General features: G+C 35.7%; 1 protein-coding gene across 1 annotated transcript; it reads left to right on the forward strand.

Annotated features, from left to right (window-relative positions):
* Window positions 1–234: 234 nt before the first annotated feature.
* On the forward strand, window positions 235–27,962 carry ACADM (acyl-CoA dehydrogenase medium chain). The gene is made up of 12 exons (XM_016216802.2): window positions 235–307; window positions 4,695–4,782; window positions 7,080–7,177; window positions 8,725–8,794; window positions 9,429–9,529; window positions 10,132–10,212; window positions 17,081–17,211; window positions 17,398–17,506; window positions 20,933–21,073; window positions 21,873–21,968; window positions 25,616–25,864; window positions 27,146–27,962. The coding sequence occupies exons 1-12, from the start codon at window positions 269–271 to the stop codon at window positions 27,215–27,217; spliced, it is 1,275 nt and encodes a 424-aa protein (XP_016072288.2). The 5' UTR covers window positions 235–268; the 3' UTR covers window positions 27,218–27,962.

Genomic DNA, 27,962 nt, shown 5'->3' on the forward strand with positions numbered 1-27,962 from the left:
CCCAGAGGCGCATTACAGCCCGTCCCAAGGTCGCCGGGTCAGCGCAGGCCAGGTCCCGGAGCGAGAGGCTGCGGGCCAAGCGGCGCACGCGTCCCCTCCGGGCCTTTTCCCTCCAGCTACTTTCTTTGGGTGCTCCGCCCCCTCCCTGGTTCCGCCTCGGATTATCTCGGAGGGCGGGGCCATCCGGGTTCCGCGAGCCCGACGCCCGCAGAGCCTAATATAGTCTCGCTCTGCGCGCTGGGAGGAGGACCGAGTCGTCGGGCTGCGGATGAACATGGCAGCTGCGTTGTTGAGGCGGAGCCGCGGGGTGAGAGGGAGAGCAGGGCTGGGGAGGAGGGGTGTTTGGGGTGCGGGCATGCGCCGGAGATAGGCGTTGAGAGGGGGCCTGGGGGGCAGGAAGCGGTGGGGAGGCAGGAGCCCGCCTCGGGACGCCTTCGGCCTGGCACCCCTGCTGTGACTGCGGGCGGGGATCCGGACCCTGGCCTTGCTTTCAGGCTCCACCCCTCCTCCCACGGTGGGTTTTGACTTCCCGTGTCCTCTCGGCAACTGCCCCTCTACAGTGGCGTCCACTTTTTAGAATATCCTTTTTATTTCTTTGGCCTGGGACTCTGCACGTATTTCCCCAGGAACCCCACCCTTTCCCAAAACGAACCTGTCTGGATTGGGCGCGCCTGTTTTTGCGGAACTGGCATAACAACTCCTCGAGCAGCTCTCTGTCCCCAGCCCAAAAAGGAAATCTTAAAGTAAACGTCATACTGCAATTGATGTATACTAGAAAATGCACAGTTCAGATAGTGTGATCTTGGGGGCCTGCGAAGTCACGGGGAAAAGGAAAGTGGATGCTTAATACGTTTAATAAGCTTTGGGTTTTGCGATATAGAGGAAGATGTTTCCATGTTACGTACCTTTAAAAAAAAAAAAAAGGAAAAGGAAAAACCTACTGCAGAATTCTCCTTGAAGTTTGTCTATATATTCTAGTGTTGTGTTGCACAGATTCTAAATTGTCTCAGTCACTAGATGCATTTTGCTATCTTAAATATTATTGGTATATTCACACAACTCAGTTATAAAATGTCATTTATAATTGAGTTAAGAAAGTTATGTTCTTGACCAAAAAAGTAGCAGTGTTAGAACTTAGAATAATTCTAATGGATTGTTGCCCCATATTTGTCATTGCTGTATAAATTAATCGGCTCTGAAGGCAGAAATTGGGGGATTTTAAAAATGACTTTTAACTGTGACACCAGAAAAAAAAGATTTCTCAATCTCTCCAAAGAAGGATATAGAAGAACCCAATCCAGAAAACTTCTGCCCTGTATCTTTTCATTGACATTCCCGTAAAGCTAAGACTCATATTCCTAAGAAATATGCAGAAGTGTTTGATTATAGTTGTGCTGTTATTGCAAAGTTGATGCTTGATTAAAGTTGCTCTCTTTGGAGATTTGCAATTCTATTGCTCTGGGCAGAGAACCCAATGTATGCTCCCAAGACATCATCCGATTTTAATCATCTCAACAAATTATAATTCCTTTTCAAACCCCATTTTCTAGGTTTGAAAAGAAATTACAAGAAGTTTGGAACCAATCCAAGGTCTCAAAAATATTGTGGAATGTCAACTCAAACTCAACTTGAGTTAGCAATTCTAAGTCCAAATAACATAATATTTCTGTATCTAATGTCTACTAAGCCACCTCTAAATGATGAACATTATTATATAATTAACAGGTAGATGGGCATTGTTCCCTGGCTGCATCTACCTTTGTACTTTGTTTTATATAAAATGTTTTTCAAAAAAATCACATTAACTTTTTGTAAGTTATTTAAAATCTAATATACCCTATTTAAAGTCTCTCAGAAGGTCCTAGCTGGTTTGGCTCAGTGCTTAGAGCATCAGTCCTTGGACTGAAGGGTCCTGGGTTTAATTCTAGCTTACCTTGGTTGCAGGCGGGAGGCAACCAATTGATGTCTTTCTCTCACAGTGATGTTTCTCTCTCTCTCCTTTCCACTCTCTGAAAAGTAATGGAAAAAATATCGTTGAGTTCGGATTAAATCAAGTCTCTCAGAAGACCACTTTACATTTTTTTGTGAGGTCTAGTTTTTGTATAGTGGTGTCTGGACACACGTTTAGAAAAGTTTTTTGGTCTGATTTTTGTGGGATGTTTTTCTTTATAGGACCTAATAACCAGTTAAGAGACTTGAAACTGAAAGAGTGGTATAATGAGGTGGTTGATGGCATAAGCTTTTAGTTTGGTTGATAGTAAATGTTAGAGTTAGAATCTTGCTTCCACCAACTAATAGCAAGCGTGACTTTGGCCAATTTTACTTGACCTTTCTGAGCCTCAGTTTCTTCATGTGCAAAATAGGAGTAAATATAGTGCCTTAATCCTAGGTTTGACCTAGAGAATCAGAATTAATATGTGGAATGTGATTGTAAACAAGAATAGGTTTGGTCTGTGACATCTGGATAATGAGGATCAGAGAAACCATGTTTTACTTCCAAAATAAAATGAATGAAAATTGCAAGGAAATGTGAATTTTCATATTCTGTAATTACTTTTTCAAAATTGTAGTATAAAGTATATTGTTTTTTAAAAGGGCTGTTTAAATTAAGATATTTTACAATCTGTATTGTCACTTTAAATGTGGGTGATTCTCTTCATAAGTTAAAATTGTCATCTACAAAGTGGTCAGGTTCTTTTTTAAGTTCAGTTCTTGATCTTTTAGTATATTTTTCAGTTTCTCTTTTCTTCATTGTCTAACTAACTGAAATTACCTAGGAATTTCAGAATTCCATCAGAATTCTTTGAAATATAGATTGTGTAATTTTGGCCATCTGCAAACATTTACTCAGGTGTTATGGGGTTTTCAATTTGCTAACTTTTAACAAATACAAGTGATTACTTTTGTGTACAAACTGTCATGAGTATTAAAATGGAACAATAAGTATATATGTGATTATATTTTTAATATATCCCTTTGAAAAAATAAGCGTATACATATTTCAGATATTAAGACAAGTAGTATATTAATAGTTTAGAACAGAACTGGCAAGCTTAAAGTAAAGGGACAGATAGTACATATTGGCTCTGTGGACCATATATGGTCCCTGTGGCAACTGTACGACTTTGGTGTGGAAGCAGCAATTGAAAATATGGTGTAGCTATATTCCAATAAAATGTAATTTACAAAATTGGTGGCTACCATAGTGTACTGACCTCTGGCTTAGAACATTCTAAGAATGCTTATAGACAACAGCAGAAAATAAAGAACATGGTTTTACGCTATTTTGGTTAGTGAAATTGAGTAAGGTATCTTAGATCTTACAAGTGGAGGATTCCCAGAGGCAAACCTGGGAGGCTCACAGGGACAGGGGATCAAAGTTGATGGACAGGGCAACTCTTGCACACAGCACAATACTATCCTATTGTTGCCATTGCCTCTACTTGATCACAAGTGTTCTAGAGCTTGTAGGTGAGATTTCCAGAATAGTAGTTCTAAGTCAGCTACTACTCCTGACCGTTATTTGCCTTGTAAACACTCCACTTTAGTAATGTAAATACTACTGATTAGTTTTATTTTCATTGTTTAAAACAATTTCCTTTTTGATAGGTGTTCAAATATCTGGTAATTGGCTTATTTAATATAGAAATTCAATTATAGTTGAAGGTATTTAAGTAATGACTTAAAAAACTCTGCTCTTCAAGAGGAAGACAAACAACCCAATTAAGAAATGGGCAAAGGACTTGAATAGACACTTCTCCAAAGAGGACATACAGATGGCCAAGAGACACTTGAGAAAATGCTCAACGTTGATAATCATCAGAGAGATGCAAATTAAAACCACAATGAGGTATCACTTTACACCTGTCAGAATGCCTGCCATCAACAAACGACAAGTGCTGGCGAGGGTGTGGAGAAAGGGGAACCCTGGTAAACTGCTGGTGGGAATGCAGACTGGTGCAACCACTATGGAAAACAGTATGGAGTTTCCTCAAAAAATTAGAAGTGGAGCTGCCTTTTGACCCAGTGATTCCACTCCTGGGAATGTATCCTAAGAATCCTGAAACACTAATCAGAAAGAATATATGTACCCCAATGCTCATAGCACCACAGTTTACAATAGCTAAGATCTGGAAACAGCCCAAGTGCCCATCAGTAGATGAGTGGATAAAAAAGCTGTGGGACATTTACACCATGGAATACTACGCAGCTGTAAAGAAGAAGTATCTCATACCATTTGGGATAGTATGGATGGACCTGGAGAAAATTATGCTAAGTGAAATAAGCCAGGCAGAGAAAGATAAACATCACATGATCTCGCTTATATGTGGAATCTAAAGAACTTAATAAACTGATGAACGGGATAGATTCAATGACATGGAGGCATAGATGAGACTGACGAATGTCAGAGGGATGGAGGAGGGCGGGTGGGTGGAGGAGGAGAGAGTACTCAAGAATTTATATGCATATATGCACAACCCAAGGACACGGACAATGGTGGGGAGAGGGACTGGGGTGGGGGATGGGACGGGGTGGAATGGGTCATTGGGGAGAAAAAGAGACATCTGTAATATTTTAAACAAAAATAAAATTAAACTCTTAGTTAAACAAGTTGCTGTACTCATTTGTAATTGTCAGTGTTGTCTTATTTGATTGTTTAAATTATCAAATTTTAATAAAAATCTTCTCCACAGGTCCTGAGAAGTCTTTCTCACTTTGACTGGAGATCACAACATACAAAAGCTGCCCTGCAACATAAACAAGGATTGGGATTTAGCTTTGGTATATATTTTGTTCTGTCTTTTGACTTTAAGCTTAAATTATTATGTATATGCAGCTCTCTCTATATATTTGTCTGGAATATGTTTATTAAAAAATCTTAGTAATGTCTGTCAATGAATAGAATCAATCACCATCCACAGATTGTCCAGTTAGTCACACTCATTTTTCCTGATCTCATCTTTTTCTTTAGCATAATTGCCGTACCCATAGATCTGTGGTAGCAGCATACATATATTCCTGCTTTTCTTTCTAAGTATGTAGCACAAAATAAATAATTTTTTTATGTATATCAGAGTTACTGATACATAAGAGCAGACTTCAAATTAGGAATCTGAATGCAATAAATACTTCTTAAACATTTATTAGACAAACAATGCTAAGTGCCTGCTAATAAGTCAAAGTCTGTTTTAGCCTTAATATATCTGGATTGTAGTCTTGGTGTTAGTAGATGTGGTTCTCAGTTCTGGGATCAGGGATCCGTGTGGTGTTGGAGCAAAAAGGAATATGATTTACCCTCCCTTCTGCTCTCTAAAATGAAGATCCTGGGCCCTGACCGGTATGACTCAGTTGGAGTGTCTTCCCAAACACTGAAAGGTGGTGGTTCAATTCCCAATCAAGGCACATACCCAGGTTGTGAGTTTAATACCCCGGTCTTGGCATGTGTGAGAGACAGCTGATCGATATTTCTCTCTCTCCCTTCCTCTCTCTAAAATCCATTTTTAAAAAGTAATTAGAAATATTATATTTTTTAAAAGGCAGCTAAGATAATTAACTCACACCCAGGTACAAATAACAAACTCAGAGCTCTTTAGGGTTATTTTATTTTTGTTATTTTTTAAGATTGTTAGCTTCTTTAGGAAGTTCTTAAAAATAGAATTAAATGAAAAATTTCCAGTGATGTGAGGATAGCAGTTTGGAGTACTGGATCTTCTTAATTCCTTGTTCAGATGTTAGCATAGATTTGGTATGATTGCTATCTAGTTTGTCACAGATTGTTAAGAGTCTAGCAGGAGAAATCTGTAGTGGTTTGCTGAGTGACAGAGGATGAGATAGATACAAATATTTAGGAAGGAGAGTGTGAAGCTCAAGAAAAGGAGTAGGGATAACACCTATGACCAGTTGCATTTGGTTCTTGATGTATAAAAGGGGGATAATATCTACAATGCGGTGTTTATTTGAAGATTAAATTTTATATGTAAAGTTCCTAGCACTTAGTGGCTGGATCAGTGTAGGTTCTCAATAATAGATCCCTGCCTTCTCTACCCTTTACCCACCCATAACCTTGATATGAACTGTTATAAGGTAGAGAACACTGAGCTGAAACTCTTAAGTCTATTTTTACTGCTAATTTGTTGTAAGTCTACGGGGCTATTATTTCCCCAATTTGGGCTTTTGTTTCCTTGTCTTTAAAATGAAATTTGAACTTAGGCTATTTGATTTAGCACCAGAATTCTAGTGTCTTGTTACATTTTACATTTCATATCCCTATAAAAATGATTATTATAATCTTAAACATTCTGTTTATTCCTACCTCTGTGCTTTTGCTTTCATTCTCTTGCCCCAAATACCCTATATCTCTTTTAAATTTTACCTATCCTTTGAGGTTGGATGCAATCACATTAAAAACCCTGTGATAGTGTGGATTTGAAAAAATGCAATAGTGAGTGGCTTCTGTCCTCAGTCCAGCCACCATATTCATTTCATTAATTTTATAATAACAACCCCATATTTATGTAATTGCATTGTTTGGAAACTACTTATAGCATTACAGCTGTTTTATGTTACTACTTTTTAAGACACCTTCCCACCACTTCTATCACTTGCTTTTTGCTGATTTATGAACTTAAAATTCTGAGTTTAAAGGAGGAGAAAAATTGAGGTTAAGGTATTGATATTCCTATGTATATTTTGGAACAAATTTTACTGGTTTGTGGTCACTGAGCACATCCCATCTCCCTAGGGCATGTTTCATTTCTGTGGTACTAAACATTTGATAAATCTGCTTAGAAAGTAGTTAAAAGTTAAAAATTTTTAGACCAAGTAGATAAAAGCCCAAGTTTATATCTATTATTTGTAAAAGCTAGAAATCTTACCTACTTTCATTGGCATATATTTCTTTATAATATACAATGAAATCTTGATTAGTTAGAAAGTTCATTTTTAGCCTTTGACTGTCGGGTTAATCAGGGGTTAAAAATCTTCATTATAAGCATAAATTTCCACATACTGATTCCATAGGGCTTTTTCCCTCAAGTCATTGTCCTATTTTAATGTTTTCTAAATAACTTTCCCTTTAGAGTTCACTGAACAGCAGAAAGAATTTCAAGCTACTGCTCGTAAATTTGCTAGGGAGGAAATAATCCCGGTTGCTGCAGAATATGATAAAACTGGCGAGGTAGGTATCTCTGTGTTTGTTCCTATGTAGAGCTTCTGCGTCTCCTGAGCTTGGTAGAGTGGCCTAACATAGTAGGTGTCCTGTAGGGTCCAGTGTCATAGTTCCCCTGTTCACCTGAGCTGGGCACTCCAAGTGATCCCCCAACCCCCATGTGGGCTGTGTACACCTCCTGTTGTAGGTGAGCCTTGATTGCGGTTGGCATGTTAGTGGGAGGGATTTACCCCCAGGTCAATTGGCTGCAAGGACTGGCTACTACTATCATGGAGGATCAGCTGTGTAGGGATCCACCCCAAAGAGCAGGACTGACTTCAGCAGGGCACTGGTGCTCATGAGTCCACCGCTTGAGTGTGTCACTTATGGAAGTGGTTGGTTGGTGCTTTGGTGTGGTCTGAAGGTGTCCACCAGGTGTGCTAGCTCTGGGGCCTTGCTGGAGGTACAGACCATGGCTAGCTGCCCCCTGTGTTCTGCCCAGGGCTACCCAGCATGAGCTGCAGAGTGATTTGCAGATGGCTGCTACTTGTGCTGGGCTTAGAGGTGCCCAGGTTAGGCCAGCTATGAACCAAGTCTGAACCAAGGCCAGCTGCCACTAGTGCCAGTCCTTGGACCACTTAGAGAGAGGGTACAGGGCTCACTGAGGCCAGATGCAGTTTGTTGGAGAGATTTTTAAGGAAGTTTGAAGCATGAGCTGAGACAGGCCATTCATATGGAAAAGCCACTGGAAACACCTTGGGTGGGCCAGAAAGTTGGGTGCAGTGGGGTCTCAGAGTATCACTAGGGTGGGGCAAACAGTGATAGCCAGGTTAGTGAATACTCCTATATGTCACCCACCTGCCAGCTCTGTGCGGGGAGGGCTCATAAAAGGAACGATGGCCTCTGCCAGCACTTCTGTCTGTTAGAAGGCTACCTGTCCAGCTCTTGCACTGATGCCAGGCACTTCAGTTCTTCCCCATGTGTCCTTGGTGCCTTTTGAGCTACTGCCCCAGTGCTGCAGCTCAGAGCAAGTAAGTCCATGTGTAGGCCCTTTCAGAAGTACTGCCTGGGACTCCAATAGCCCTCTGTGTCTCTCAGCCTCAATCTCCACTGGTTTTTAAGGCCAGAAGTTATGGGGACTTTTCTTCCTGGCGCTGGAACTGTGGGCTGGGGCTGGGACCCCCTCACTCCTCATGGAGCACTTCCGTGGCCAAGATATCCCTTCTAGATTTTATCTGCCATACATAGGTGTGGGACCAACCCATTCTGGGTCTCGGCCTCTCCTACCAGTTTTGATGTGGCTTCATCTTTAAATCCCTAGTTATAGGACTTCCGTTCTGCTGAATTGCAGGTGATTGTGAATTATGGTTGCTCTGTAGTTTAGTTGTAATTTTGATGTGGTTGTGGGAGGATGCGAGTACCACATTTACCTACTCTGCCATCTTGACCAGAAGCCTCTATACACTTTAAGGAGAGAAAAATCTTTTATATTTTTTACAAGACTACATAACCAAATTAACTAGATTTTTAAATGTAAATAACTGGCTTTTTTTCATCTTTTTTTCTTTTTCTTTTAGTATCCTGTCCCCATAATTAAAAGAGCCTGGGAACTTGGTTTAATGAATACACACATTCCAGAAAGTTGTGGTAAGCTTTCTTCACATCTTTAATCCTAGAATGCATATGAACAAGAAAAATTGTGAAACTCGACTCAGCCATTCTTTCAAATATTTATTACCATTAAATATTGGCTTTCTACCCTTGTCTCCCTGTTCAGACTTCAGTATTTGCCTGCTTCTAGAAGCCATGTATTCAACACCTAGAGGCATTTTTCCTTCTTTACAACAGGTTCCAAACTTAACTTGATCCTAAACCTTGGTAACTTCTCTCTCTAAAGTTCAGTTTTTTGCATTTTAATTCTACCTTTGAGTTTACGTTTTTTTAAGACGTTTCTCGTTTTTCCTGTGAGGTTTTCATTCCTCAGGTTAAAGGGGCAAAGTTTTAGCAGAGTGGAATAAAGTTTTTACAAAAGTTGAAGCAGGAAGATAGGTCCATATTACAAATAGCAAGATAATTTTTTTTTAATTTTAAAACTTTAGAGAAGTATAATTTCTTGGGTTACAGATATTGTATTTGCAAATTTGCTTTTAAAACTATTAGATGAACTATTTTAATTATTTCTGATTAGGTCATATTTGAAGTAATTAAAATAACTCACCTTTATTTCAACTGAGTTGTACTACATATTATAATGGACTTTTAAAATATTTTGATACCGTAGGAGGCCTTGGACTTGGAACTTTTGATGCCTGTTTAATTACTGAAGAATTGGCTTATGGGTGTACAGGAATTCAGACTGCTATTGAAGCAAATTCTTTGGGGGTAAGTTACTTAGAAAATTGTGTAACTCAGCTATTGTTAATGAGAAAGTGCTACTAGGTTAGGTTAGTTGGTAGAACACTATTTTCTTTTATATGGAACACAAAATTCTGCAGTGAAGCCTATATTTTTTATTCCAAAAGCTTATTATTCTGACCTTGTCTCCAGTGCTTGGAGTCCTAGCTATCCCTGTGGGGAAACTGTACACTTTGGCTGCTGCTTCAGTCACAATTCTTAGGTAAGAGCAAGGCTAAAATCCAGCGTTCAGGAGAAGGATCTTGATGGCTTGCTGCCACTGCTGGCAATGCTAAAATTTAGTGAACAATTCCTAGGAGGCCTGATCATATATACCACATTATTTATCCTAAATTTAATTCTTTACATATTATATACCAAGTCCTATATAATTTAATTTTGTGAAAATACTTGGATTAACAGATTTATTTTCTTACTTTAGCTTTCCAATTTAGGGGCAGAATAAAGGCCAGTTCTTTAGACTTACCCATTCAGGGAAAATAGTTCTCTATTTTTAAACTGTAGTATGTTTGTTTTTACATATCTAATAAAAATATCTTGCTATTTTTTAATGTCACTTTTTTTGATAGCAAATGCCTGTTATTATTGCTGGAAATGATCAACAAAAAAAGAAATATTTGGGGAGGATGACTGAAGAGCCATTGATGTGTGTGAGTATGTGCAGCTGCTGCTTTATTTCACATTTAAAGAAGCGAACAGGGTGCTATTTCTCCTTTTCAAGCTATATGTATACATTGGGCTATAGTGCATTAAGACAGAAGTTACCAACATATTTAGGTACAGTTATATTTCTGGTATGCCAAGAAAGTGTCATAATACTTACTCTTGGTTATTTCCAGGTGAAAGATATCTACTTACGATGTATCTTGGGTGCCAGAATAGTGCATAATAACCCCCTAGCTTATTTCCAGATGAGAAATATCTACTTAATGGAGCACTCTGCAGTTCCAGAAACTGAGTGGCTGTGCCAGAAATTCAGATTGAATGTATCGTAGTAGGTGTTTGAACTAGTAGCCTTTTGAACTAGTAGCCTTTTGAACTAGTAAGAAATTAATGTGTATGAAACAATATCAGTTTAGCCCAGCCGGCGTGGCTCGGTGGTTGAGCATTGACCTATGATCCAAGGGATCGTGATTCAATTCCTGATCAGGGCACATTCCCAGGTTGCGGGCTTGATCCCCAATGGGGGGCGTGCAGGAGGCAACCGATCAATGACTCTCATCATTGATGTTTCTAGCTCTCTCTCCCCCATCCCTTCCTCTCTGAAATCAATAAAGATATATTTTTTTTAAAAAAAGGTATCAATTTATTTGTTGAATGAATAACTTGGGAAGAGTTTATAGATTAATTCCCTGAGAGCTACTCAACAGATGTTTAAATTGGGTATTTTTTTTTTAAACTATTTTTATACATATATACACTTACATACCAAGGTTTTATTCGGAAAGTGTTTTTACTTAAGAATTTTTACTTTTTTTTTAATTCAAATTTTAATCTAGGTTGTGATTGTGATACTGAAATACAGTAAATTATTACTAGAATTGAGCTAATTTGGGGAAATGGTCTGAAAGAGTAGAAAGTAATATTTGAAAACTAATGTTTTTTATTTATTTAGGTACCTAAATTTGGGCAAACTGCTTAATAAAGACATTTATGCATGTTTCTTTAATGGTAATTTTTTTTCAATAAGTAAGGGTTTACTAAAAGGCTAATTCTCAGTATTATCTGTTTTGTGAAGTATCTAGAACCTTATACTGTAACATATGTAATATTAGAAATTTGCAATAAGTTATAGAATATAGATGCTTAGGAAAACCTATCTTATTGCACTGATAAGAATATTTGTAATTATCTTATTAGATATATATAGGTATTTCTAGAATATTAGAGTATTTAAAAGCATTTCAACTACTTTAAACATTTTTGGTAGTTTTATTAGATATTAATACCTTCAATATATGTAGAAATACTTTTACTATAGTCCCTAAGCTTTTATTACTTCTGAATTAATAAAGGTTTAATGCACATTTTCTGCCTTCTAGTGTGTACTAGCAATAGATCTACTCAAAATATGAAGCCAAGGGTAAAAATGAAAATAGTAATTTATAATTATATCAATATATGTTACTATTTTATTTTATTAATTTTAAGTTTTGTTAACTTACAGAGTCAGTTAATTGTTTAACTCCCAGTAAATATTTATAAAATTGTACTATATATAATACTGTATTTTATTCAAACTTTAAAAAAAATATTTTTTAACTTTTCTGATTGTAAAAATAGTATAGAAGATTTAGAAAGGTATGAAGAACAAAAACATCTATAGTCCCTCAGATATAAAGTTAACTGGTATTACTGTCTTACTATATTCTCTCAGATTTTTAATACATATAAATGTGTTTTTAACAATTAGGATAACATTATATGTGCAGTTATATTCTTTATAACACCATGAATATTTTCTTATATTTCTTTTTAAATATTGTGATATTTATTACTATATAATATGCCTATTGATGTATTATAAATTATTTCACTATCCCCTATTGTTGAATATTTAAATTCTTTAGAGTTTTGCTTTTAAAAGTAATGTCATTTTAAAAATTGATACAGAAAAAGTTGATATGTTTTTGGATTTAACTTTACAGTACAGATATATTGTTATTGTATATTCATAAGACTTAATGTCTTACCTGATCACATGTCAGGTATACTCTTTCTGACAAGTGAGTGCGGAGATAAATAAGGGCAACACCATAATTATTTTTAATACCATGTCATGCAAAAATTTTTCCAAAAATTGAAACTAATTATATTATTGTATATATATTATATATCAAATATTAAAATAATTAATGAGTTTGGGTTAGCTCTTTTAAACAGTATATACCTAAAATATATGCAGTATTAAGCGATTGGAAACAAGTATTAGACTATTAGAACAAGCTTTTATGGGTAAGATATTCAGTAAACCCATTTGTCCAAACATGGTCTTAGAACCTAGACGACTTCTAGGTAAAAAGCCTAATAATGGCAAAGAAAACTCTTGTCATAAATTCACACATTTCTAATGAAGCTAGGAAGTAGCTGGCATGTAACTGAAACAGCACTGAACTTGGGGTCCCAAGATCTGGCTTCAGGTCTTGGCTCAGCCGTATAACAGTAATGGAATCTTACACAGTCTCTTCAGCTTAAAGTCTGTTCTGAAAATAGGGAGTATAATATCTAAAAGGAATAGTAAGGATAAAACCAAATGCTTATGTTTTTATAAGAATATCTTCATAGAGTGTCCCTTTCACAAAAATATATTAGAGAAATTTCTTTCATGCCTAACGACCAGGGAAAGCTTAGTTCCTCTTCAGCTGCTACCCATTCATTCATTAATTTATTCAATATCCGAGTTGCCTGCTATATGCCAGACTTGAGCTTATGGGAATTTCACAGTTCGAATTTGTAAGTTATACTTATAACCAGTATTTTTGTTTTGTTTTGGTCAGTGAGAAATCTAGGACCAATTTAAAGCCCACTATTAGTAATTATCAGAACCTCAAAGCAAGTGTTGTAGTGTATTATTTTTCTTTCTGGTTTCATCTTTCACTTCAAATTTTTTAAAAAATCATGTATTATATGAACTACCTCCAGTCCCATTAGAGTATAAGGCAAAAAGAATTTTTTTAATAGAGAATAAATGCAAAATTGCTTTGTAAACTATGGAAATGTAAGGTAGAAGTATTATCATTAGTAATGAAAGTTATAATGCTATACTCATTCATACAAATATTTGAATACTATATACCAGCTAGACTGGAAATAAAATAATGAATAAAACTGGACTCCTACTTACAAGAAGTTAACAGTCTGGTAGACCCTTAGATCCTTACCCAGAAAGTGTTAACTTATGGATAGAATTATGCGAGATAGTAAATAAATTAATAAATAATTATTCTTAAAAGAATGTTACTAATTTGCTTCATTTTCTAGTTTGCATGGCAACATTTAGGGTTGTAAGTCAAAGTAGTCAGAATAGTGAGGATGACAAATGCTAGGGACATTTATTACTTTATTAAACACTTACTAATAAGCACTATGGATACCAAGTGGAGTAAGTCCCATTCCTACCCTCAAGAAGCTCTGATACGGCTAAGGAAGAAACACATGAATAACTATAATACTCTACATAATACCATATAGTGTGATAAAGAGGAGAACAAGCTGCAGTGGAAACAAGAAAGAAGGCTTCTGCTGAAAGTGCATTATAAATTAATTTTAATTACTAGGAATGAATCAAATAAGGACATCTCTGAAGAAACAGCCATGACAAGCCATTTCATAAGGAGACATGCAGACCCATACACTTTATTTTATTTTATTTTTTAAATATATCTTTATTGATTTCAGAGAGAGGAAAGGAGAGGGAGAGAGAGAGATAGAAACATCAATGATGAGAGAATCATTGATAAGCTGCAGCCCGCAACCCGGGCATGTGCCCTGACCGGAACTCGAACCCGGATCGCCTGGATCCTAGGTCGACGCTTAACCACTGAGCCACGCCCGGCCGGGCAGACCCATACACTTTATAAGCTCTAAAAGCTTTGCCTTATAAAGCAGAGAAACATCTAATACCATATTTCAGGAAAACAAAATTCCCAAAGGTGGTTAAAATAAAATTGTGGCACTTTGAAGCATTAACTTTTTTGGACAGTTCATTTGTGTAATACATTTTTGTTGTTGTTATGATGCTAAAAACATCTTTGAATCCCTGGGTAGGAGAGTAATTTACTGAACTCATGTGACGCCTGAATCCCTTCTATAGCACCCTCTCAGAAGGCCATCTAGCTTATGTTTTCATGCCTGGGAATCACAACCTCCTGAACTCCATTTGGGAGCCTATCTCATCATTAGAAAGCTCTTTTAGAGTCCAGTGCTCCTGAAGGAAAGAACTGTGCCATTTCTATTTATAATCTTACCACCTTGAGGGAGACAAGATGTCTGTAGAGTAGCTGGAGGACATCTGCAATAATGTCAACATTAAAAATTTTTAATAAAAAAATAATCTCACCACCTCACACCATAATAGGTATTAAGTAAAAGTTTGTATGATTTCACTGTCATTTTCTCCTATCAATTCAAATTCTCTCCCTTTGCTATATAGCATTTTGGATATTTGAATAAAGCCATCATATGGGTCTTATCTTTTCTAAGCTATTTTTATCAAAATTTTTTCATCTTCATACAACACAGTAGAGTCCCATCACCTACTTACTAATCTCTGACTCTAAAATATTCTGGAGATAAATACAGTACTCCAGCATGGCGTGATGAGTGCAGCGTGGAATGGCTCCATCACTCTTACTTTAGATATTATTATAAATATAGCTTATAGCATTAGCACTGTTGATTTATTTAAAGCTTTCTCTTCACTTAAATTACCAAATCAGTTTCCCCATCTGTTGTTAACTTTTTGTATATTCATAAAGTAGCCTCTTAACTCTAGTTTCAGCACTGACTTCTCCCCTCAGCTTTACCTTCCTATGTGCACTTGTTTATTAGACATTTCTTCTTGGCTAGACTTAAATACCTTAAACTACATGTGTCCCAAACCAAATTATCTTGTTTGTACTCTTTAGAACTGCTTTTCTTCTAGATTATCTCTAATTTGAAGTTACCTAAACTAGAAAATTGAGAGTCACCATAACATCTTTAGCTCCCCACCATCCTGTTCAGTCATCGTGTCCATGAATTTCACACCACAGTTCTCAACTCCATCTTCTCTTCCCTGTCTTGCTTCTTTCTTACCTGTACAATTGCAAGGCCTCCTAATCTGTGTCCCTAAGTCCAGTCTTGTGTAAGTACTTCTGCCACTCACTACTTCTGTGAATGTGGGCAAATCATTTAACCTCACTGTGCCTCAGTTTCCTTATCTGTAAATGCACATACCTAGTACCTATGCCATAGGGATTATTGTGAAGTTTAAATGAGTCAAGTACTTAGAACAGCCCCTGAGAGACAGTGAGAAGTTGTCATTATACCACCTTAAATCTGTCCTTCATACTTTTGTAATGATAAACTATCTAAAAATAAATAAATAAAATGTAAGTCTATCACTCTCCTGCATTTACAAAAACACTCTCTGGTTCCATTTCATCAGTGGCAGTTGTACCTTTTTCAGTTTGTGAACCCATTTTAGAAGCTGACATTTTCAGAAAAGTGCATATACTCCTCAATTTTCCACAGTAGATCATTCGTGATTCCCCTGAAACCCATGTACTTGATTCCTCAAGGCTCCACGGCATAATAACAGGTGTTCAATAAACTTTTGTTGAATGTGGAAAACTGCTCTCCTTAGTATGACATGCACCTCAGCCTCCATGAGCAGATCTCTTTCTGCCTTTTCAGCCTCTTTTCACGGCTTTCAGTTTCATACTTTATTTTCCAATACTGAACTATGAGTCGTTTCCCCTGTGCCTTCAATATTCTTGCCTTCCTTATTACTCTTCTTTTCACCCTCCTTACCCATTACCTCCTATCCTCCATGTTTAAAGAATCATTTCTTATGTCCCTGTTACTTCTGAATTAAAATTAACTGCTAAGATTTCTCTCTGCTTTGGATTGTAAGTGTCTTAAGGGCAAGGGACTTGTGTCTTTGGGCCTTGTATCCACCGTACCTGTCGCTCAGTAAACTTGAATGATCTTCAGCTACCCAGTGCTTGCCTTCCTTTACCCCCTTTATCCATTATTGCTTACACCTTGTCACTCCTCTGCTTAAGAGCCTTAAGAGGCTCCCTTCTTTCTACCAGATAAAATGTTAACTTCTTTGTGTGATATAAAGGGTTCTTTGTCATCTGTTTCCCTCCTTTCTTTCCAGACTCACTTCCTACCATTCCCTGGCACTTTGGTATTCCAAACACTGGGTATCCCTGCTATTTATCTCAGTATCATTGCATATGTTACTACTTCTGCTGGGAATATACATTTCTCCTTTTCCCTACCTGGAAATAATTCCTTTTTCTTCATGAGACTTAATTTAAGCATCACCTCTGGGAAGCTTTTCCTGACACGCTAAAGCTAAGCTAGTTTCTCAAGCCTGCTGTGTATGACTTTAATAGATATATAATTAAATACAGCATTCATCCCCACTCTTACATTGTGACAATCTTGAAGACAGGATGTCTTTCATCTCTGGTTTTTCCATCTAGTTTGTAACCTGGTTTACATAGTAGTTACTACTCATTAAATGCTTGAATAAGCAAGTACATGTGAAATTGAATTTAACTTGGTTGAAGATATCTAACGTTTTAATTTTTGGTATGGTTTACTGGTATCCTACATTAAGTTCAAATCATATATTAAATACTTTTACGTTTGAGCAGTTTATTTGATTCTACAAGAACATTTTCTTTTAGGTATTTTAAAATATTTAAAATACTGGCTTAAAAAATAAAATACACTCCTGATTCTATGTTCATAACTTTATTAATAATTAGCATTTAGTTTTTCTCTTGTTTGCATATATTCCAGGCCTACTGTGTAACAGAACCTGGAGCAGGCTCTGATGTAGCCGGTATAAAGACCAAAGCAGAAAAGAAAGGAGATGAATATATTATTAACGGTCAGAAGATGTGGATAACCAATGGAGGAAAAGCTAATTGGTATGTTGTTTAAAGCATCTCTGTATATTGCTTCTTAATTACTGTAGATTAAGAATCTCCTTTCTCCTTTCCTCATCTGGAAAAGGGGGATAATAAAAGTGGAATTGTTGGGAGGTTTAACTGAGATAGCAGTCACCATGGATTACCTGCTAATATCATCTTTATTCTCATGTATGTATATATCAGGTACTTTTTATTGGCTCGTTCTAATCCGGATCCTAAGGTTCCTGCTAGTAAAGGCTTTACTGGATTTATTGTGGAAGCAGATACCCCAGGGATACAGATTGGAAGAAAGGTAAAGTGTATATCCGTGGTTAAGGCCTCAAATATCATTTTAACCATAAATTTCAAAATTACCATTTTAGTTTTGTTAATGAAAACATTATATTTTTATTAAGTTGGTATAAAAATAAAGCTGTGTTTTGATGTTATCAGGTGAAGCAATCTATAAATTGCTGGAGATTTTAAGGTGAAAATAATCATTTCAAGTCATTATTTGGAGGAGTGGCCATTCATGGTGCCAGTCTGTGGAGAATACTAACAGTTGTGAGGGATAATGAAGCAGAAATCAAGCTATTATTTATAGGTCCTACCCAATAATGGAATTTTAGATATCTCAAAACACTTTCCCACTCTTTTTCCTTCCTTACAGCAACCTTTCTCATAGGATAGTGATATTATGCCCATTTTATGGATTAAAACAATGTGACATAAGTTGATTACTCAAGGCCATACAACACTAAGATAAAAATCTGTGCCTGAGAAAAGTGTGGAAATAGCAAAGAGCCTTGAATGTGGGAAGGCAAGAAAATTTTTATTTAAATAAGGTAGTTGAACATATTTGAAAAGTGTTGTAATCTGAATGTGCAGATAATTTAGCAGTAACATTTTAAGTGGCCTAAAAAGAAGAGTTTGAATTTAACAAATCAAAGAAGGAAAGGAAGTCATTCAAGTAGTCCTAGTGAGAGCTAAGGAAGCACAATTTGAGGTTATAACTCTGAGATCAGGAAGAGGAGACAACTTTACAACTGTAAAAAACTTTTTGCAAAGTGAATTTGTAAAAAAGAAAACTATTAATGACCAAATTACATCTCTATCCAAGGTAAAGGAGGAATTATGGAATTTAATTAAGAGTTACTAAAGCTACACAAATATATTTTCTTCCTCCCAAGTGGGGAAAGGCACAGATTATCTGGTCAGATACTAGACTAAGAGTGGTATTACCTGAACTGGAAAGGTTAATTTGAACTGACTGAGCTACACAAACTTCTAAACCAGTAATATACTGTTTAATTGTATAATCCTGTTTTAAAAGCCATCAGAAGAATCTCTGTTGTACCCAAGCTCTTTAAGATGGAACCATGTTGCTAGATTTTTTGAGAGGGAAAACTTCTCTTATAGGTCATAGAATATTAAAGGTGGAAGTTAATCTGTACATTTTTTATTTCAGTCTGTTTACTGAATATTGAAACTGAGATTCAAGTGAAGTGACTTACTGAGGGTTACATACTTAAAGGCAGAGTTGAGATCAGTACTAAGGTATCCTAGGAACTTGTCCAATGTAGTTTCTGACACTGTATTCTGTATGTTCTCCTAAGAGTAGATATTAAAGATAGACAGCACTTTACATATAAAGGTATAATGAGATTGTTGTATATTACAAAATATAAGTACTAAGAATGACTGTGCTTCTTCCAAGCAATTGGTTTGTTTTTATTTAGGTTTTATCCACATGTCCTTTTTAGGGATGGTTGCTAGAGAATTCAGGGCCATCTCTAGAAAGTGTAAAGGACCAAACAGCTTATATTTTTTTAAATAGTAAACCCACGTCTAATTTTATGTTGCTATAGTCTAGTCTCATTTTCTTTTTTTTTTTAAATATCTAATTTAATAAATATTTATTATTGAGTTGATACTATTTGCTAGGCCCTATTATTCTAGGTACAGGGGAGACTACATGGATCAAAACAGACATAAATCCCTGGACTTGGGGAGCTTCTTTTCTAGTGAGAAAGACGTAGTTTTATTATATGTAATTAAACTTCCTTTAAATCTTTTTTTGAAATATTGGGCATTTGCAAATTTGGGAAAATTGATGATTTTCAAAATGTTTTGTGTTTTAGAAATTATATGGCTTGAGAGTCTAGAAAGCTTTTTGGTTTTAAATATTCTGGTGTTTGGGGTGATTCTGGGAAACAGGATAGAGTAAACAGTGTTTTCATAAACGGTTTTCTCATTATACCTGGGTGAAGGTCTAAGGTACTAGAGTTTATCAATAAAGAGATATTGTTTTATTTTTCTGTCAAACTATATATTGTCACCATTTCTTCAAGCCTGGAAGCAGACTATTAATATTAAAGCAAGCAAATTAAAGAATTTATTTACAGCTGTATGTTCCCATGGCCCATACTTCTCATGCTGCTTATTAAAAACAAGATTATTATTTTTTCCTTAAGGAGAAGGGTCATGATATCTGCAACTTTTAAAATAATTCAAAGACTGCTAATAATTATACACACACACTCAGTACAAATGTACACACACTCAGTACAAATAAAGCAAATGTGGCAAAATGTTAACAATTGGTGAATCTAGGTAAAGGGTATATAGGTATTCATTATACTAGTACAACTTTTCTGTTGGTTTGGATATTTTCAAGACAAAAAGTTGAGGGAATGTAGCTACTTTGGCGTTTATAAATGTAAATGTGCACTTACCACATGCCCAGCATTCCCTAGGTATTTATCCAGGAGAAATGAAAACAAAGACCTATACATGAATGCTTAGAGCAGCTTAATTTATAATTGATAAAAACTAGGGGGAGGGGTTGTCCATCAGCTAGTGAATGGGTGATGGATATCTGATACATCCAAATAGTGGAATATTACTCAGCAGTCAAAGAAATGAATTACTGACCAGCAGCAACATGAGTGAATCTCAAAAGCACTATGAAAAGTGGAAAGTCTGACACAGAAGGCTGACCTTGTTATTCCACTTACATGACATCCTGGAAGAGGAAAACTATATAGACAGAACTCAGATCAGTGGCTGCCTCGAGCAGGGAATAGAGTAAGGTAATTGATTAAAAAGGCGTACAAGAGAATTTTTGGGGGTGCTGCAATATTCTGTATTTTGATAGTGGTGGTGGTTACACATAAACATTTGTCAGAACTATTAGAAATGTATATGCAAATAGGGTGAATTTTTCTATATGTAAATTCTACCCCAATTAACCAAATTTTAAGAAACAGTTGACAGAAAACGGAAATTCAACTTTTACCCAGTATATTACTTTGCTAGCTGTATTAGCTAAGCTAAAATTGCCCAAATCAGTTTGCTAAATGCTTTATAGTTATTATATACACGTAGTCCTTTAGACTTGTGTTGGTTTCAAAGTTTGTGAAACATTGTTTTAAACTAGGAGTTGACACTTTTTTTTTGTAATGGTCCCTATTGTAAATAATTTAGATTTTGAAGGCTCTGTGTTCTCTGTCACAACTACTCAATTCTGCCATTGTAGCAAGAAAGTAGCCATATATAATATGTAAAGGAATAGTTGTGATTATATTCCAATAAAGCTTTCTTTACAAAATAGGCATTGCAAGCCATAGGTCGTTAACTGTTGTTTTAGACAATTGCAGAAAGTCATAAAAAGGTGGTTAAAGCAAAATTCATGCTAGCTTGAAAAATTTTCCTTTATATATATTGTTTTCCCTGCTAGGAATTAAATATGGGTCAGCGGTGTTCAGATACAAGAGGAATTGTCTTTGAAGATGTGAAAGTGCCTAAAGAAAATGTTTTAATTGGTGAGGGAGCTGGTTTCAAAATTGCAATGGGAGCTTTTGATAAAACCAGACCTCCAGTAAGTAATATGACTTGATCATCTTCATAGGACCTTTTATTTATTACATTGAATAGTTTTATTTTAACATTGTATGCTTGGCTTGTATTTCTTTTCCTTTTTTTAAAAAAAAAAAAAGTCTATTGATTTCAGAGAGAGGAAGGGAGAGGGAGAGAGAGAGATAGAAGCATCAATGATGAGAGAGAGTCATTGATCAGCTGCTTCCTGCACGTCCCCTCCTGGGGATCGAGCCCAAAACCCTGGGCATGTGCCCTGACCGGGAATCAAACCATGACCTCCTGGTTCATGGGTTCACGCTCAACCACTGAGCCACGCCAGCTGGGCTATTTCGTTTTTAATATCTGCTTCTTTTATTAAGGATGGAGATATATTTTTCTTTATTATTTAGAATTCTTCAACTCTCTTCCTGCCTTTTACAGAAATTATTTTAGTAAATACAAAATTACTATAGTTGCTGCTAGATTTACAGAGACATTTCTCAGTTTAATCATTCCTGCTAATATGTGCTCATTTCATCTTGCTTTACTCATTAGGAATATTTTCCCTAAGAAGCTTTCGTTTGTTAAACTGAAGGAATTAATTTTCTCTTTCTATGATCCTGTGCCTTCCATTAAGCTTAAATTCACAAATAATTTAAATTTAAATCCTGGTATCCACCCCTCTCCCCCCAGTCCCTTGTTGCCTTAAACTGTAGTTTATCTCTCTGTATAATCCTTAATTTAGGATCTTAGGCAAATAGCTATTATACCATGTGTTTTAAAGACAGCATGAACTTTTGCTTTGTAAACTATTACACTAGGTAGCCGCTGGTGCTGTGGGACTAGCACAAAGGGCTTTGGATGAAGCTACCAAGTATGCCCTGGAGAGGAAAACTTTTGGAAAGCTGCTCGTAGAGGTAATTTTAATATTGTATTTGCTTTGTTCAAATGTAAATACATTCATTTTCATTTAAATATTTGAAAATTGTCTTTTAAGTACAAACTATTTCTGCTTTGGTAGCAAGAAGATAATGCGACCTATCAGGATGAGTTTCAAGAATAGATTTTCTGTAGACTCTCCCACTAACTATTGTCCACTCAGGGAATTGTGTTAATTAAGAAGAGGGGGGAAAAACAAGCCAGTATTTAATGAGTGCCTGTTGTATATCTGACACTGTGCTACACATTTTAAGTATATTTCCTAATTCTCCCGCTACTACCCTTGTTTTGGTAGTACTATAATCTCCATTTAAGATTTGGAATCTGAGACTGAGACAGATTAAATAATTTGTCCAAGGTCACACAATTTATGCATCACAGATCCAGTACTCCATTTCATGCTCTTAATCCATGTTACTTTCCATGTATTTTTGAGTATCAAATAATTTTAGTACTAAAGAGTCATGTCTTCCATGAACTTACAGGGAAATTTTTAACTCTTACCTCTTCAAGTACTATTTCTGTCCTCATGTGTCAGTGGTTCTCAAACCATCTGTGGTGAAAGATCAGTTTGTTTTTAACTTCAAAGAAATTATGGACCATTATTATTGTATATATAAGAATGTCACAACACCATCATATTGTTATGAAACTTTCTAAATGTTTACTCTCACTTTCTATGTCACGAACCAGTAACAGTTTTCCTTGCGTCCTGTGCCTAATCTGCTACTTAATCCTGCTGAATTTTTTTATTCCTTTTTTTAATTTATAGAATGTATATTCAGTTCTTTTTCTGTTCCACCTCTTCTTCTTTTATGGTGTTCTGGTTTTTCAACATAGCTTCTGTTTCTCTTTCTTTCTCCTTAATTAAATAAAAATACTTCCTTTATAGTCACTTTCAGACTTTTTTCTGTTAAGTTCTTAGGGTGTTAATCGTTTGGTCTATGGCATCTCCTATCTCTGTTATGGCCAGTTATTTTTCTCTCTTAATGTTTGCTATTAAGTTTGTCTGCTGTAGGTATTATTTTTCTTCAGTGCACTGTGGTAGCACCCTAAAGACTGACTTTTATACTTTGTGCTTTTATCAGGTACCCCAGAGATTTCACCATTTCAAGAACTGTTTTTTTGCGTTAATTTCTCCACTTAGGGAATCCTGTACACATTGATTCCACACTTGAAGAGATTCATTCCTGGTTCTGATCCTTCCAGACAGAGTCCTGGACAAGAGCTAAGCTTCCTGCCCTCTTGAGCAGAGACTTTTAGTTCCCCCTGTAGAAAGAAGCTGTTTTCCCAAGTGCTTTTCCTTTGTATGTAGGGAATCTCAATTTTAGCCCCTCATCTTTTTATTTTTGGTTAATCCTCACTTGAGGGTATTTTTTCCAGAGATTGGAAGGGAGGGAGGGAGAGAGAGGGAGAGGGAGAGCTCAATAAATGTAAGAGAGATACATTGACTTGTTGCCTCCCCCACACGCCCTGAGGATTGAACCTGCAACCCAGGTATGTGCCTTGACTAGGGATTGAACCCACAACCTGGACATGTGTCCCCACTGGGAATCAAACCTACCACCTTTTGACCACCCCATATTTTTAAATCAATCTCTCAAGAGAGCATGGGCATCTTATACCAGGTTGTCAAGGCTGTGGTGAAATAAGCTCTAATATATCTTGCCAATGGGAATATAAATTGGTGTAACTTTTATGAACCACATTTTGGTAATATATATCCAAAGTACCTTCCTTTGGGCCCATAGTGCAGTGGTTATTCTACAACTACATTTCATACGGTACTTCCTTTCAGATATACTCCCATATGTGCAACACAACATACGCATAGGTTATTCATTTCAGCATTGTGTATTTAAGATATACACCAAATATAGAAACAACCAACCCATGCAGTGGAAAACTTTGCAGCTATAAAAAAAGTGAAATAAGTATTTTATTTATTGATGTAGAAAACACTCAGGTTTATTGATAAGAAAAGCAAAATGAAGAACCACCAACATGGTAGACTAGCATATGTGTAAAAAGCAGAGACTACAGATGTATTTGCTTATAAGTATGTATATAATATCTCAGCTGGACAGAAAACAAATTTCTACCTGGTTACCTCAGGAAGGGGAATTAAATGGGAAGGGGGAGGGGGCAGATGATAGAGAGAAGTGAGAGGAAAACTTGGAGTTTGGTCTGGTTGATGTCTGACCTATTCAACAGACAGTCTGAAAACCGCTGCTCTGTCTGTGAAGTAGCCCATTCTGTCTCACTGCTTCACTAATAAACTCTCTTTCACTATTAAAAAACAAACAAACAGTGAAAACTAAAACAAACAAAACTTTAAAAAATCACTGGCTTAGAAGTATGGGCAAAATTCAGGCAGGTAGAAAAAAGGGAGGATATTACTTCTCCACACAGGATTTACTCACATTGGCTAATAATGCCTCCTCTAAGATTTAATTACCATGCCAGTACAGAGCAGCTTGTCACATTCTCAAGTAATGTGACGGTTTATGCTCTAAATATAGTAAATATATTGAAATTAAACAGCTCAGTGTTTTATTTTTTTGTGATGTTTGGTTTATATTAGTCCATACACAGTCATAGATTGTGTGGTTTTTATAACCTTTTGGTCTTCAAAACCCACTTTGACGTTGCCTACTACATGAAGCACCTTTCTAACCATCTTAGTATCTTGTTCTGAATGCCTATAGAATTACTTTTAATGTATATTATTTTAAAGCATGTGTCCCATTCCATGTTTATTAAAGAATAATTTATATGATACAATATAAAATTAAGTAATAAAACTCATCTATAATCCCATTGTCCAGAGATGATTACAGTGGAAATTTTGCTCTATATTCTCTTTTTCACAAATATATTTTTCCAAATCTGTAACTATACTGTATATTTGAATTTTTCCCTTATCAATATATGGTGACGTGTTTCTGTCTTATAACATATCTTGGCCATACAACTCATGGAACACTTACTATCTCTTATTCAAAGTACCCATCTTATGTCTCTTTTTTGATTATGGAACTCTAGAAAAACAAAAGACATCTTTTATTTGTCCTTGTCATGACACTCACTTTCCCCTGTCAGTGTCTGCTGTGCATTGTTATTCACTGTATGTAGCAACTTTCTTTAAAATTCCCAGCTGACACTCAGAAGGATACATACCATTTTTGTGGTATTTTTGCCAAAAATCCATAACTTCTCTCCAGTGCTAAGAAAATGTCAGGCAAACCCAAATTAAGGAATGTTCTACAAAAAATAACCAATCAGTATCCTTCAAAAGTGTCAAGTTCATGAAAGACAAGGGAAAACTAAGGAATTGTAACAAAGTGGGAAAGACTAAGACGACTAAATTCAATTGGAATTATATTTGGGATCCTTGAAAAGAAAAAGGACAAATTTGAACAAAATTTATAGTTAAGTTGATAATATTGTCCCAATGTTAATGTCCTATTCTTGATAAGTATACTGTGGTTTTGTAATATGTTAACACTGAAGGAAGCAGGGTGTAACTTTTTAAGCCTAAGATTAGTTTTAAAAGTTTTTAAAAATTATAGGAGAAAAACTTTTGGTGAACAGATATTCTTAAACATTTTCTTTTTAATTCTAGCACCAAGGAGTATCATTTTTGCTGGCCGAAATGGCAATGAAAGTTGAACTAGCTAGATTAGCTTACCAGCGAGCCGCTTGGGAGGTTGATGCTGGTCGTCGAAATACCTTTTATGCATCTGTTGCAAAGGCATTTGCTGGAGATATTGCAAATCAGTTAGCTTCTGATGCTGTGCAGATTTTTGGAGGCAATGGATTTAATACAGAATATCCTGTAGAAAAACTAATGAGGGATGCCAAGATCTATCAGGTAAGATTAAAAATAATTTTTGTTGTTTCTTAGGAAACAGAGTGTTTGTAGATGACAGTAGATTTTGACCATTTAGGGATTTTATGCCACTAGTAATAGTAAATGACATTGTAGATGGTTGTAAGCTGAAGTTTTTAGAACTAACTAACACAAATAAGAGTGTTACCTTTAAGTATATGCCTTAAGAGAGAATAGGTTAAAAAAGTAAATGGTATATACATGTATGTGGATCTAGATCAGCCTTCTTTGAGTCTTGACATCCTAACTAATCATAACTCACCCTTTAATCTCCTAAAACTTTGCACATCACTTAAAATTAATTATTTTATTTTGAATCTTGCCTGACAACTATTGACTTTTTTGAAACGATAATTAGGAGCAAAAAGCAAACATGAAGAGACAGATATAGATGATTCTGTTTTCTAAATTAAAGGAATAATTTAGTAAATTAGATATAAATGTACATGTTCTCCACATGTACCTTAAGTAATTATAGCCCATGCTCCTCGGTATCTCCTCTCTTGCTTCCCTCCACCCCAGGAAATTATTTGAGAAATCTAGTCATCTGAAATCTAGAGATAGAATCTTAGATGAGTGAGAAGAAAATTTAGACACAGAACAGCCTCTCAATTTAGACTTGAAAAAACTGAGGACCAGAATGTGTACCTTATCCAAAGTTATAGGTTTATCTGGTGATACTCTTCCTCTCCTGTAGCCTATAATTATTATGATTATTACTATTATCAACCATTTAACTTTTCTCTGCCATCTGAGAAGGTAAAATAACAAGTTACCAGGATTAAATGTTCAAACTGGAAGTGAGGGTTGGCTACTAGGAAGTGAACAAAACCAAATCCTTCCAGCATATTTTCTTTAGCAACTCTGTTCCTTAGGCCGCAAGAGAAAATGTCAGATTTAACAGTAGAAATAGAAAATGACTCAAGGTGACAACTAGCTAAAAACAGTTCAGAAAAGTTGGAGAAATATTTTAGCAACATCAAACTTTAGATTTCCCAAACTTTTTGAAATGTTAATATTTGATTTTTTAAGACAGTTCCAAAGTTTTGGTAAATCACTTTCTATAATAATTTTAACTAATCTTTACAGAATTATACATTTTCATGGGTTTCACAAAATCAGGTTTTGGAATCACTATAGACCCTGTATGTGGTTTGACTCAGTTGGGTATTGAAATAGAGCTTACACTACTTTCCAAATTATTGAGTAAATTGAAGTTATTTGTGTACTGAAGATATTTAACCTATATTTTTTTTCTTGCAGATTTATGAAGGTACAGCACAAATTCAAAGGCTTATTATAGCTCGTGAACACATTGGCAAGTTTAAAAATTAACAAGATTGCTGTAGAAACGTGATTAATTGTTGAGCAAATAGAACATAATCCAGTATTTAAGCTACAAAAAAGAGAAAGGGCTTTACGACTTTTCCCAGTGAAAATCTTAAAATAAGTACTGTTAACTAAACATATGCAACTGATTCTAATAGTAGTTTTACGTTTGTTTGATTTTATGACTTGCCTTTCCTCAAATAGATTTGGTTCCATTAAAATTATGTGTTGTCCTCAGTACCACTGTACTTGAACTATATTAACCTTGAAAAATACATTTGTTTTGTTATTTTGACTTCTTAAAGTAACAAATTCCTTGGAATTTTAATGTTTTTCCAGTGACAGAAAAGTGGGTTTATAAAAGTATTTAGGATGTTCTAAAATTTACATTGAGGAAATTTTGTCAGATTTGGATGCCATCAAATAACTTGCCAGTGATTTTGTAGACTTAATGATGCTGTGCTAGAGGAGTTCATTTTGTTGTAATTTGGAAAGCATTTGTTTTCAATTTTGTACAGTAATTGTAAAAAAATTGATGTTCATATTCTCCCATTATACAACAACCAGAAGTTAATTCTGAGCCCACATTTCACTTGCCTTATTTAAAATAAATCTATAAAATTTGCCTTAAATTATTTTTATATGACTCCATTGATCTCTGGGTAGCTTTTGGTTTATTGTACACAATCTCATTTCATGTGCATACTTTCTGAAAAGAAACGTAAATAAAATTATTCAATACTTATTAGCA

The sequence above is a fragment of the Miniopterus natalensis genome, chromosome 9 (genome assembly GCF_054644295.1).
Source record: "Miniopterus natalensis isolate mMinNat1 chromosome 9, mMinNat1.hap1, whole genome shotgun sequence".
NCBI lineage: Eukaryota > Metazoa > Chordata > Mammalia > Chiroptera > Miniopteridae > Miniopterus > Miniopterus natalensis.

Bases quoted from the DNA above. Each gene is read 5' to 3' on its own strand.
- ACADM (XM_016216802.2), top strand. From the start codon at position 269: ATGAACATGGCAGCTGCGTTGTTGAGGCGGAGCCGCGGG. The intron at 17,212-17,397 runs GTATGTTGTTTA...TGTATATATCAG, and splicing joins AATGGAGGAAAAGCTAATTG to GTACTTTTTATTGGCTCGTT. The intron at 21,074-21,872 runs GTAAGTAATATG...CTATTACACTAG, and splicing joins TTGATAAAACCAGACCTCCA to GTAGCCGCTGGTGCTGTGGG.